The sequence below is a fragment of the Parasteatoda tepidariorum genome, chromosome 2 (genome assembly GCF_982258835.1).
Source record: "Parasteatoda tepidariorum strain Cologne lab strain chromosome 2, Ptep-v5.0, whole genome shotgun sequence".
Lineage (NCBI taxonomy): Eukaryota > Metazoa > Arthropoda > Arachnida > Araneae > Theridiidae > Parasteatoda > Parasteatoda tepidariorum.
This window is the reverse complement of record NC_141756.1, coordinates 13,883,753-13,896,754: the sequence shown is the minus strand read 5'-3', so window position 1 is coordinate 13,896,754 and position 13,002 is coordinate 13,883,753. Positions and strand designations below refer to the sequence as shown.

Sequence of the window (13,002 nt, the reverse complement as noted above, 5' to 3'; positions counted from 1 at the left end):
CTTAAATTTCATCTACAACAAATTTTTACCTTTTTAAACAAAAGATAGTCTTGTTCTGCTCTAAAAAATGAAATAAAAATCACACAAGAAGATTATTAAAATTGACAAAGCAGGCGATCGTGTTTTTTTTCACAATGGTATACTTGTAAGTGACGTAGTGTGAGCATCTCGATCCTGATTGGATATAAAAAAGTTGCACTGGCTTACGTTAGCAACTGCTCTTTCCATTATATTTCGAGTAAGCCAAGCCAGTGAAACATCAATTCCCTTAAGTGACATATTCTATATTCTTACACAAAGATTCTTTTTCAAAGATTTCGATTCATTCAGTATATATTTACTTAGAAACTTAGCGAACAGGCAGGTACAAAGCGACGTGGAACATAATCAAACTAATTATGCATCGAAGTTTCCAGGTACACAAAACAAAAATATGTCATGGTTGCAATAAAATACTTAAACAAATAAAAAGTCTAAGTTAAGTAAAAGACGTAGACGAGAAAATACTATTTTTCAATAAATTCCTAGTTTTCTTCTCCATGTAACACAAATGCGGGTTAGTTTCATTAAAAAGTCCTCCACGAAATCAAATTTCTCTCAATACTTGATCCGGGAGTTCCCCTGTCTTCTGGATTGGGTTCAAAATTACAAGATTACAGAGTTGAACACTAGTAGTCGTAAATCCAAAATTGGGTCGGCTGTTCAATGATGGTTATAATAGGATTGGCTGGCGCCGACGTCATACGTCACATATATGGGTATCTGTGATCTTCTTCTTCTTTAAATGCAAGTACACGATTATGAACCTCACTAAAATGCACACTTCAACTCATGACAATTGAATAGAGCTGTAAATTAGCGAACCTAACTGAAATTAACTTTTGATTATTAAGCAAAAAACGAATCATCTACAGTTTATTTATAAAAATGGCTAATGGCTAGATCAATGAGATTTCAAGCGTCTCTTTAGAACACAATGATTAAAATTTTGAAACGAGTTTCAAGATTTGGAGCACATGATATTCCAACCAATGAATTAAAAGTTGTTCAAGATGTTATATTTCTGGTGCGCTGCTTAAGTCGTGTATATGTTACCGTGAAATACTGAAATCAAGAGAATGTCGACTTTCACCGGTGAATGTATAGGTGAATGTCCGAAATATTTGTTATATCTGATTTGATATTAATTTATACATTGATATTATTATATTTATTCGATATTTAAATATCTGCTGAGGATAGATTTGGAGAAACACCAGTGTTCGGAATACCGGGCAAATTTATACAGGGCAGTGGCACTGAACCAAAAAAATATCTTGCAGCATATTAGTGTAGGGCATATCGGGCAGAGTGGCACTTAACTAGACCTAGTATATATTTCGAACATTTACCAAAGCGACTATGCGCTTATCAGCATTCACCGGAGGAAGTCAACGACCACCCATTTCTTTCATTCACAGTAATGTATATAGTTCATGGGTATTTATCACCAAATTTGAAGAAAAAGAACTTAAATATATTTTACCAAATATTTATCATTAGAAATAAAATGTTTTTGTTTAAAATTTTAAAACTGTTGTATCAATAGTTTTAAATCAATTTATTAACAAACAATTTTCTTTAAATAGAAAAAAAATCAGTTCATTTAAAAAAAAAAAAAAATACGATTATTCTATCTGATGTCGAAAAATGGTCATAATCAAGACATAGACTATTGTTTTCAGCTCATAAGTTATTTTTCATATCACTTGGAAGTTTTATTTTAAGAAGCTTTTTGTCATAAAACTTGCATTTTAATGCTTTTGTGTCAGGGTACCAGGCTCAGGGTACCATGGAACCAGGCTCTCCAACACGTGCGGACAACATCAGATTTTGGTGTACGCTGGTCACTGTCGACTCATACTATGCATAGGCGAATCGAGTATGGCAATATCGCGATCTTAATAAATAACTATAATTAACGAATGCGATAATATCGGGAATTAAAAACAATTATTGAATTACGATATTATGGAAACTTTTATTTGAGTAGAGAATTTTGACGAATGTAAAAATATTATAAAGTAACTATCTGTTTATTGGAAAAATATCAAGACATTAAATTTCGAACACTATTAAAATTTTCATTCTAAAATTCTGGTAAAATAACTGGCAGCTGTCTGTCCATCCGATTAACCGTAAAGTTTACGGTAAAGAACATTTTTTTCCTTTATGGTTTTGAAACCATTTACAAAAAGTATGGTTATAAAACCATGAATACAAAACTGTACGTTTTTTTTAACCATTTCAAGCTAGCATTTTTCAAAAACGACGTAAAAAAAATTTATTTTCTTAACTGGACATAAGAGCTCGACTTTTCGTAAGGTAATGGGCATTGGAGAGTGCCGGACACTGGAAATTCTTCGTGTGTTGAAATAAATGGAGGAAATATTGTGGTGTCAACACTAGGACTCGAACTCCAGTTCTGCCGGTCATGAGATTGACAGATTAGCTGCTGGGCTATGATATGTACGTAGTTGAAAAGAACTAAGTAGATTCATTAGGTGGTTTTAGTGCAGGGGTGGCGAACCTTTGTACACCAACGTGCCATTTTTTCTAGAAAATTGTTTAATGAGATCATAGACGTGCCGTCAAATAATTTTGACTTCGTGATCATTAGGAAAATAATAATACTAAATACTATCAACTCAAAATTCTTTATTTACATTTAAGAAAAAAAAGCATTTTGCAATTTCTCAGTTATACGCGTAATTCAACTTAAAGTAACATCAGTGTGACTTCTGTTGCTGCAGATTAGATGACAAATAACTTATATTAGGTAGTAGGAAGTTAGTTTAAGTAGGACTGTTAATTTTTTTTGCTAGTTATTTATTATTAGCTTTTTATGATTATTTATTGCTTTTTTTAGCATTAATTGTTAATTTGTTTATTAATAACTATTTATTATTTTGTTTGTTTTTGTGAATTTTAATTTAATTGTTACATATGCTTCATATAGTGTAATAACACTTCATAGAGCAATAACAATTGTGATCGGTGGCGTACCCAAAATATTGTGCCACGTGCCATAAATGGCACGCTTGCCATTGGTTCGCCATCCCTGTTCTAGTGGGTGCTATGAAATTCTGGTTGTATTAGGTGAAAGTTGTTAATAAACAGTTTTTCTCAAACTTCACAGTTTGATTACCATTTTATTTATGGTTATTTAACTGTTTTGATTAAATATGGTAAACTAACCATTCAATAAACTGTTTTTTAACCATTTTTTCCGAGAAATTTTTAACAGTGTATACGAACAATTGAATTAGCGACAACTCGGAAAAGTAATCACCAACAAACAGTTCCTATGACTGGATGATTACTAACAAAATAATCATTTAAAAGTTGAAATTTCCCTCTATGGGAATTACGAGGGTTGTGTTAAATGGCTGACTATTATGCTAATTCAGAATAGAGTAATGGCTTTAAAAATAATATACATAGAACACGGATAATTATTTTAATTGAATTTTAATTTGACTTGTTCTGAAGAAATTTGAAATTTTCAGAATTGAAAAGACATTTGTTTATTTTAAGTGAGAATTTCATTCAAAACACCATAATTTTCCGCGGAGACAGAATATATAAATTCGAAGTATGTTTTTTCCACCACTTTTTATAAACGAATTAGAGAACGAGTCACGTAAACTTAACTACAACCGAAACACATAGCCAAAAACTAAAAGATAACTTAAAATAAAAATAATATAATCAACAAAACAGGTACAAAAGTAATCCATTAGCAGCTAAAAGAACAAAACTGAACTTCCGTCTAGTTGGCATTAAAATAGCGTGTGGAGTAAATTAAATGAATACTAAGATAGCCAGAAAATGTCAATTTCTAGAGGTATAAATTATTACTTGGCAGTGTTAGTAGTCAGCGTATTTGGCGATGATGTATTTTGCTGGGTTAATTATGTGAGCGGTTAATTAATAATAGAAGGTAGAGTGAAATGCTTATGATAGCATACGTTTGCCAGTCAGATCTAGCATAAGTTTTGCTATCTACTTAAAAGATATTGTCTCGCTCTCTTTGGATTTTAAATTCTGTAGTTGATGGTATTTTCATATTTATAGAATTCATTTATAATTTGAAAACAAATTTATGTCATTATTTGTCAAATAAATAATTATGAAGTGAATATATTATTAAATAGGAATCCGCGAATAAGTTGTGAATCACGCATGAACTTTCTGCGATGAATCGAAAAAGCTCGATTTGCGTTTAGATTGAGTGAATTTAATGATTAATATAAATAATATTTATTTTATAATGATATTAATAATATGTTTTAGATATTGCGAAATATTTTGTGAAAATTCGTGGTTCTCACATGTAACTATTTAATCATACACCGTTCGTAAATAAATCTCAGCAAATATTTGGAGTAAAATTGTCTTAGAGTTTGATGAAGTCATTTAAAATTCAATTACGTGATTATTTAACTATAACTTTAACAGCCTAAAGCATAAACCGAATTGCAATATTAAATCAAGCGGGAAATCAAATTCGAAATTACTTTATTACTCTCGGATGAATAAGTTATTAAACCATTCCTTAATGGATTCATGAAACTTCGAAAATTTTGTCGAATTCTATAATTTTCCATTGTTGGCAAATTCGCGAATTTAGCTTATTTTATATGACTGATAAAATTTAAAATGTTGTCATTTTTACAGAATAGTCTAAGCTACTAGTTATATTTCTTTCGTTTTTGAGTGAAATGGAAAATATCCAAACAATTTTATACCTTTCTCAATTAAGCATTTAATTTAATAACGTGCCTTTAATTTAATGCTAGATGCTATTTCTTAACTCCTCGCTTTACAGATAAAAGCGAAAATCTGTTTCTGTCTGTATGTTCGCTAATAACTTGATAACGGTATCACCTATTTGGATCGCGCGCTCGCGCGTGTTTTTTTTTTTTATTATCAGTTTCTTAACTTTAGAAGGGTGGTTTGTAAACAATCACCTTTTTCCGGTGTCATGTGGTTTGGGTGCACTATCGAAAACATGTAATTTCATTCATGAAAAAAATTAAAACGTAAAAGTTAATGGATGCAAAATATTAAAACACTGATGTCTTGAAAAAAATTAATTCTGTTCAAATAATTAAAACACAGATTACAAATTAAAACACATATCTGTGTTATAATTTTTAATCATTCGTGTTGTAATTGGGTTCTTGCACTTCAAGAAGACCTCACATACCCACACATGTGACCTATGACGCCTCCTGATTTTTATCAGCAAAATGGTATATAAAAGTTGAGCTAAGTTTCTCCACATAAGTTAGAATGCTAAATAACGATAAGTTAATACTTCCGCTTCTTTTTCTTAACTTAGATTTATTATTTGTTTATGTATTTTATTATAACCATGATATATTTTTGTTTTGTGTACCTGACAACTTCGATGCATAATTAGTTTGTTTATGTTGCACATGGCTTCATGCCTGTCTTGACGTTAAGTTTCTAAGTAAATATACACTGAAAGAATTTAAATCTTTGAGAAAGAATCTTTGTTGAAGAATTTTGAATGTATCATTTAAGAAAATTGATACTTGACGGGTTTGGATCACTCGAAATAGATAGGAAAGAACGCTTGCTAACGTAAACAAATGTCACGTTTCAACAACCAGTTGGGATCGAGACACTCACACTACGTCACTTGCAGGTATACTATTAATGCGTTGTCATAGAAGCAGCATTTTTATAAAATATATATTAAAAAAAACAGAAGCAGACTTAGCCAACTAAAAGAAAGAAATATCCTTAAAGCTCGCTTATACTTTAAGTGCAGTAGGATACTAGAAAAAAATATGCAAGCTTACGTTAGCTGTTGAAAATTGAAGAAATATTATAGTTCACTGTTGGTGGTAATGTTTAGCATAACTATGCTTTATTCATCAAAACAGCATCTAAATTTCGAGGCTTTTAAATTTATTAAATTATGATACAGTTACATTTTAATTACCTATTAATAATAATATTTATTCTTTCACATATTTTTGATCACGTAATTTAAATTCTCTTAAATTTATATATTATTATTTTTTTTTAAATAAAATATCATAAATTCTATAAGAAGAATTAGCACTTGTCGGTTATAAGTATTATGAAGCCAAGTTCGCCAATAAATGGAACAACGTCAGATTTTCATTTACGCATGTCACCAGCTGCCGATAATAAACATGGGAGCTCAAATAGCACATTTTCGTGAATATTATACAGAGCGATAATTATATAATACGATATTATTGTGAATGTTGTTAATTATAATTTCTAATACTCAATAGATGGCGCTCTGCGCAGCAATGTAAAATCAGTTAGTTTCTAATCAGTTTTCTCCATAACACTGTAACATCATCATCATCCTTCTTGTTATTAAATATATTTTATGTTAAAAGGCGTTTGTTATGATTGAAAACCCCGAGATCAGAGATCATATCACCGTATTTAATATTGGCGCCCAACGTGGGGCTAAGAATTTGATTAAAGGTGAGTGCAATTGATTTAAATAATGGATTCATACGATGATTTGAAAAATAAAAGAAAAACAATTCGCTCTTTAACAACTCGATTAATAACAAAGATTGAAAATTTGATGAATGATGATAATGTTGAAACTAAAGAAAAGATCGAAGAATTAATAGATTATAAGGAACAGTTAATTGATAAAAATAAAAGTTTAAAAGCAATAAATAATCGAATTGAACCACTAATTGAAAGTGAGGAAATAGAAAATGAAATTACTGGAATTGAAGAATATTCGGAAAAAATAATAAAGTGGCAATCTAGAATCGCAAGATTTTTGAAAGAAAACAATAAAGAAAGTAGAGGAGAAGAATCATTTAACAGCGCACAATCTAAAATTGTTCCAAACAGTAATGCAGTTAAACTTCCAAAATTAAGCATAAACAAATTTTACGGAGAAACAACATTATGGCTTGAATTTTGGAATCAATTTGAAATCGCGATCCATGAAAACGAAAGTTTAACTGAGATACAAAAATTTACTTATTTAAAAGGCTTACTGGGTGGAATTGCATTAAATGCTATTAAAGGGTTTGCTTTGACTAAAGAAAATTATATGAAAAGTATAGAATTGTTAAAAGATAGATTTGGGCGCGAAGATTTAGTGATTAATAGTCATATGAATCGTCTATTAAATCTTGATCTCGTAAAAAATTCTAGTGATATTAGAGCATTACGGAATTTATATGATAATTTAGAAGTAAACATTAGATCTTTAGAAAGCTTAAATGTAGTCTCTGGAACATATGGACACTTATTATGCCCTATATTATTAAAACTAATACCAGAAGATTTAACTTTAGAATACAATCGCAAACGAAAATCAAAATCAGAATTTAATGTTTCGGAATTAATTCAATTTATTAAGGAAGAAATTCAAGTACGCGAATCATCTACATTATTCCATGATAATGTTAAGAAAAATAAACACTATAACTATTATAATCCCAGGGAAGTAATAAATAACAAAAAACAGTTCAGATCGAATATTCCCACAGCTTCAGCATTGGCTACTAATGTAAAATTTAATTGTGTATTTTGTAAGTCAGAACATGATTCATTTATTTGTGAAAAAATGTCGGTTTCTGAAAAAAGAGATAGATTAATGCGCGAAGGTCGTTGCTTTAAATGTTTTCGTAAATCACATTTAAGTTCACAATGTAGGAGTAAAATTAGTCCTTGTAAAAAATGTAATAGTAAATTTCATCACGAAATAATTTGTTTTGGAATTCCGAAAACTCAAAACGAAAGTTCGCAAGAAACCGCAGAGAAAAATACAGTCGTAGCCAGCGTTTCTCATGTCGAAGAGGGACAAAAGGGGGAATTTCAATCAGTGATTTTACAAACATGTGTTGCGAATTTACATCTGGCAGACAAAACGCAGGAGATAAATATTTTATTTGATTCCGCATCGATGAGGTCATTCATTACTAGAGAATTAGCTCAAAAGCTTAATCTCCCGATAATAAGAAAGGAAAATTTATTAGTTTATACTTTTGGAAGCCGTGAACCGCAAGAAAAAACATTTGATATAGTAAAGGCGAGTATAAGCAATAAAAAATATCCTACTCGAAGGTCAGAGTTCGAATTATTGGTTTCAAGTACCATAACACGTGCTTCTTTCCCACCGCATAATAATAAAATAAAGTTGCTGCTTGAGGATTTTGCGCTTACTGATTTATGTCTTTCGAAAGGAATAAATTCCATTGATATATTAATTGGAGCAGATTATTATTGGAAACTCCACACTGGGTACATAAAGGAGTTGACTAAAGATTTGTTTTATGTCGAAACATTACTCGGCGGAAGCGTAACTGGGATTACTCATTCAGATTTAAAAAATGACTCTATCATTGAAAATTTATGTTATTGTAAGGAAAAATTTAATTGTGAGGAATTAACTAATGAAAATAATTCTTGTGATGATATGGATTTACAGTTATGGAAATTTTGGGATATTGAAAGCTTAGGCATAAATGATAAAATTCAGAATACACCTTTAGAGCAAGAAACAGTTTGAACAAAATATAAAACTTCAGGATGGCAGATACGTAGTTAAATTACCATTTAAAGATGAGGTAAACATTTCTGACAATTTTAATTTGTCTAAAAGAAGGTTAAGTAGTTTAACATCGCGTTTTAATAAGAATCCTTCTTTGCATGATAATTATGCTAGTATTTTTAAAGAGCAATTATCGGAAGGAATAATAGAACCTGTTAATGATAAATCAATAGTTCCAAATATGGTTTATTACTTACCTCATCATCCAGTAATTAGAAATGATAAACAAACTACAAAGTTACGGATAGTTTTTGATGCTTCGGCTAAAGAAAAAAATTGCTACTCTCTAAATGATAACTTATTATCAGGTCCCAATCTAAACCCTAATCTTTTAATTTTACTATTAAAATTTCGCGAGTTTAAGATAGGAATAATTGCTGATTGTGAAAAGGCTTTCCTACAATTGTTAATTGATGAACATGATAGGGACTATCTTAGATTTCTTTGGTCAGAGCAATTCCCTCCCAAGAAAATTGAGGTTTTTCGCAATAGAACCGTAACTTTCGGAGTAAAATCATCAACATTTTTATTGGCTGGAACAATAAAGTATCATATCAAAAATTATAAAGAATCTCATCCTTTGGCGTGTAAGGTTTTAAATGAAAATTTGTATGTCGACGATCTTATTACTGGTACAAATACGATTGAAGATGGACTACTATTATCCAGGGACACTAAATTAATATTAAAGGATGCATCAATAAATCTTAGAAAGTGGAAGAGTAATTCTAAGGCGTTATGCCAAAAATGGCAAGACACGAAATTTGAAAAATATCCTAGTGAAGAAACAGTACCTTTAAAGGTTTTAGGATTAATTTGGAATACTTTAAGGGATGAATTTAATTTAGATTTAAGTTCCTTAATTGACTCTTTGGAAAATGTGAAAAATACTAAGAGAAGCGTATTACGCATATCATCGAAATTATTTGATCCAATGGGATATATAACAGCATTCACGATTAGAATTAAAATTCTTCTTCAAGAAATATGGGAACAAGGCTTAGAATGGGATGAGGAATTCGGAGATATTTTAAGACTAAGTTGGGAAAAATGGTATAAGGAAGTAAACGTATTAAAGGAACTTTCACTACCAAGATATTATTTTCATGAAGAAGATAGTTGTTCTGAAGTAGGGAATTATAAGATAATTATATTTTGTGACGCAAGTGAGAAGGCGTATGGAGCGATTGCATATATTCGATATGAAAGAAATCAAAATTTTTGCGTAAGCTTCGTTACTTCAAAGGCACGCGTTGCACCATTGAAGAAGTTGAGTCTACCAAGATTAGAACTGATGGCCACTCTTATAGGTTCCAGATTATTGGATACTTTAAGAAAAGTGTTTCAAATAAATAACAACTATATACTATATTCTGACTCAACCATAGCCCTTAGTTGGATTCGAGGAAATGCAAATCAGTGGAAAACATTTATTTCAAACAGAGTGAGTGAGATCCAATCTTTAACAGATCCTACTAATTGGAAGTACATAAAGGGAAATGATAATCCAGCTGATATTATATCAAGAGGATGCAGTGCTAATGATTTGCTCTCAAGTGCAAAAATTTTTAATGGACCAACATGGTTGACATTAAGAGAAGAAAAATGGCCGAAAAACGAAGAAAATCTTAGAAAATCAGATGTAGATGGAGAAAAGAGATCAAAATTTATTGCAGTTAATTATGCAAGTGAAAATAATGTTCACGATTCAATTTTCGATATCCACAAATTTAGTTCTATTAAGAAGGTTTTCCGAATAACTGCCTGGATTAGAAGATTTATAACGAATTTGAGAGTGAAGAAAGAAGATAGAATAAAAAATGTTTTAACTGCAGAAGAGTTAGAAGAAGCTGAAAACCTTTGGTTGAGACACGTACAAGCAAAGAACTACAGTAAGGATATAGATTGCTTAAAGGAAGGGCAACATTTACAGAAGTGCTCAAAAATCAGAGACTTAAGTCCGTTCATTTCTGACAAAGGGATTCTACTTGTGGGTGGAAGACTACAGCACTCCAATTTGAACTATTATGAAAAACATCCTATACTATTACCATCAAAAACTAAATTTACAGAACTGATAGTGAAAGAAGCACACGAAAAGACCCTACACTCTGGTATTTCAGACACATTAACACAGGTACGAGAGAAATTCTGGATTCCGAAAGGTCGGCAATTTATTAAGTCAATAATTGGAAGATGCGTCTTATGTAAAAGATTCAATGTTCGATCAGGAAGAGAAATCATGGCTCCTCTTCCTAAAGACAGAATAGAACAGTCACCTCCATTTTCAGTTACTGGCCTGGATTTTGCTGGACCCTTATTTGTGAAAGATTCTGACAGTAAGTTTTACATCATGCTATGCACCTGTGCAGTTACACGAGCGATACACCTGGAAATTGTTTCCAGTTTAACAACTGAAGCATTTTTACTTGCTTTTCGTCGCTTCATATCCAGAAGAGGACTTTGTTCTGTAATTTATTCAGACAATGCTCAAACGTTCAAGCGAGCAGAGTTTGAATTGAAAAAAATGTGGACTATTTGAGCAGTTCTGAAGTGAGTGAGTTTTATTCCTCAAGGGGAATAAGGTGGAAATTCATCGTTGAAAGAGCACCCTGGTGGGGTGGATTCTACGAGCGAATGGTTCGTTCAATGAAAATCATTCTTCGGAAATTACTGAGGAAAACATCTTTGACTAGTGAAGAACTCGAAACAGTTCTATGTGAAATAGAAGCTGTGATTAACTCGAGGCCTATTACTTACGTGACTACAGACTCTCCAGATACTTTTCCTCTAACGCCATCCCACATGCTACTTGGAAGACGATTAATAAGTTTACCGTCAGTCAAGTTATCCGGTATTGACTGCATGATTGACAAAAAAATGATAATAAAAAAATTTAAATATCGAGAAAGACTTATAAATCAAATTTGGAAGAAATGGAAAAGGGATTATCTTTTAAACTTAAGAGCTGTCAATTATGTAAATTTGGATAAAGGTAATCAAAATTTTAAGGTAAATTATATTGTTTTGATTCATGATGACAAACTTCCAAGGAGCATGTGGAAACTTGGAAAAATTGTGGAAACATTTCAAGGACGTGATAACAAAATAAGAGCATGTGCTTTGAAAACAGATACGTCAATAATAAAACGTCCTATAAATTTATTATATAATTTAGAAGTGAACAATTAAATTAATATGAACATTCTATTTGAACTTTAAATTTACATTTATTATTATTTGAACATTTTATTTTAATATATTGCTTAAGATAATCATTTAACTTACAAATTAAGTTTATCTTAAGATATTATTTGAACTTTTATGATTTAAAGAAAATATGCATACATATATATTTTCTTGTTTAAATGCATGTTTGTTTAAAATTGAAATATTTTGCATGTGAAAGAATTTGTGTTGTGAAAATTGCTTGATTTATTATTCATGATATGATAATTTAATTTCATCAATTGATATTTACTTAAATTTCAATAATTTCATTTATAAGGTTAAGGTAATTTCATTTATTTGTTAAAGGTTTGAACTAATGCTCATGAAACATATTATTTTAAGAATTCAATTAATATTATTGCATTATAATCTTTATATAATTAAGAAGGGCTCATATTGTAAAAAGGTAAGATTATATTATATTTTAAATATTGGTACCTTACATTTGAGAAAAATTACTTTGATGAATATATAAAATGATTAAATTGTTATGAACTAAAAGTTCATCGGGGGGAAGTTTGTTAATTATAATTTCTAATACTCAATAGATGGCGCTCTGCGCAGCAATGTAAAATCAGTTAGTTTCTAATCAGTTTTCTCCATAACACTGTAACATCATCATCATCCTTCTTGTTATTAAATATATTTTATGTTAAAAGGCGTTTGTTATGATTGAAAACCCCGAGATCAGAGATCATATCACCGTATTTAATAAATGTTGCTAAATTTTGTTTGGGTAACAAACATATTGACACCAATGTAGGAATAAGATTATATCGCGATATATTTTTGAAAATTCATTGCGACATTAAAATTTGTACGCATTAGTCGTGGGTGTTAATGTTTGTGTGAGTGACGAACCTGACAACAAACTTTGCAATAAAGGTTAAATCTGTTAAACAACAAATTACAGAGGAAAACAAGTATTTTTGAACACTCTATGCCAGAAAATCAAGCTATAAGCTTGTGACATGTATCAATTACTTTGGTTGTTATTTGCAATTACTGCTTAAATTTTCTTTAATCTAGCTTAAATATTTATGCAAACATAAACAATTTTATAAAAAACTAGTTTTTTTTTGTCCCACGGTGTTTTGCTATAACTTTAAAAATATTCAGTAAAATTGAACAGA

General features: G+C 30.4%; 1 protein-coding gene across 1 annotated transcript; it reads left to right on the top strand.

The window, feature by feature from the left end:
- Window positions 1-6,646: 6,646 nt before the first annotated feature.
- Window positions 6,647-11,180, top strand: LOC147814542 (uncharacterized). Its single transcript, XM_087156472.1, has 2 exons — window positions 6,647-7,276; window positions 8,580-11,180. The coding sequence occupies exons 1-2, from the start codon at window positions 6,647-6,649 to the stop codon at window positions 11,178-11,180; spliced, it is 3,231 nt and encodes a 1,076-aa protein (XP_087012598.1).
- The last annotated feature ends 1,822 nt before the right edge of the window (window positions 11,181-13,002 follow it).

Excerpts from the sequence above, each read along its gene's own strand:
- LOC147814542 (XM_087156472.1), top strand. The coding sequence starts at position 6,647 with ATGAATGATGATAATGTTGAAACTAAAGAAAAGATCGAAGAATTAATA. Across the intron at positions 7,277-8,579 it reads ATTTATATGATAATTTAGAA|AGCAAGAAACAGTTTGAACA; the intron begins GTAAACATTAGA and ends ATACACCTTTAG.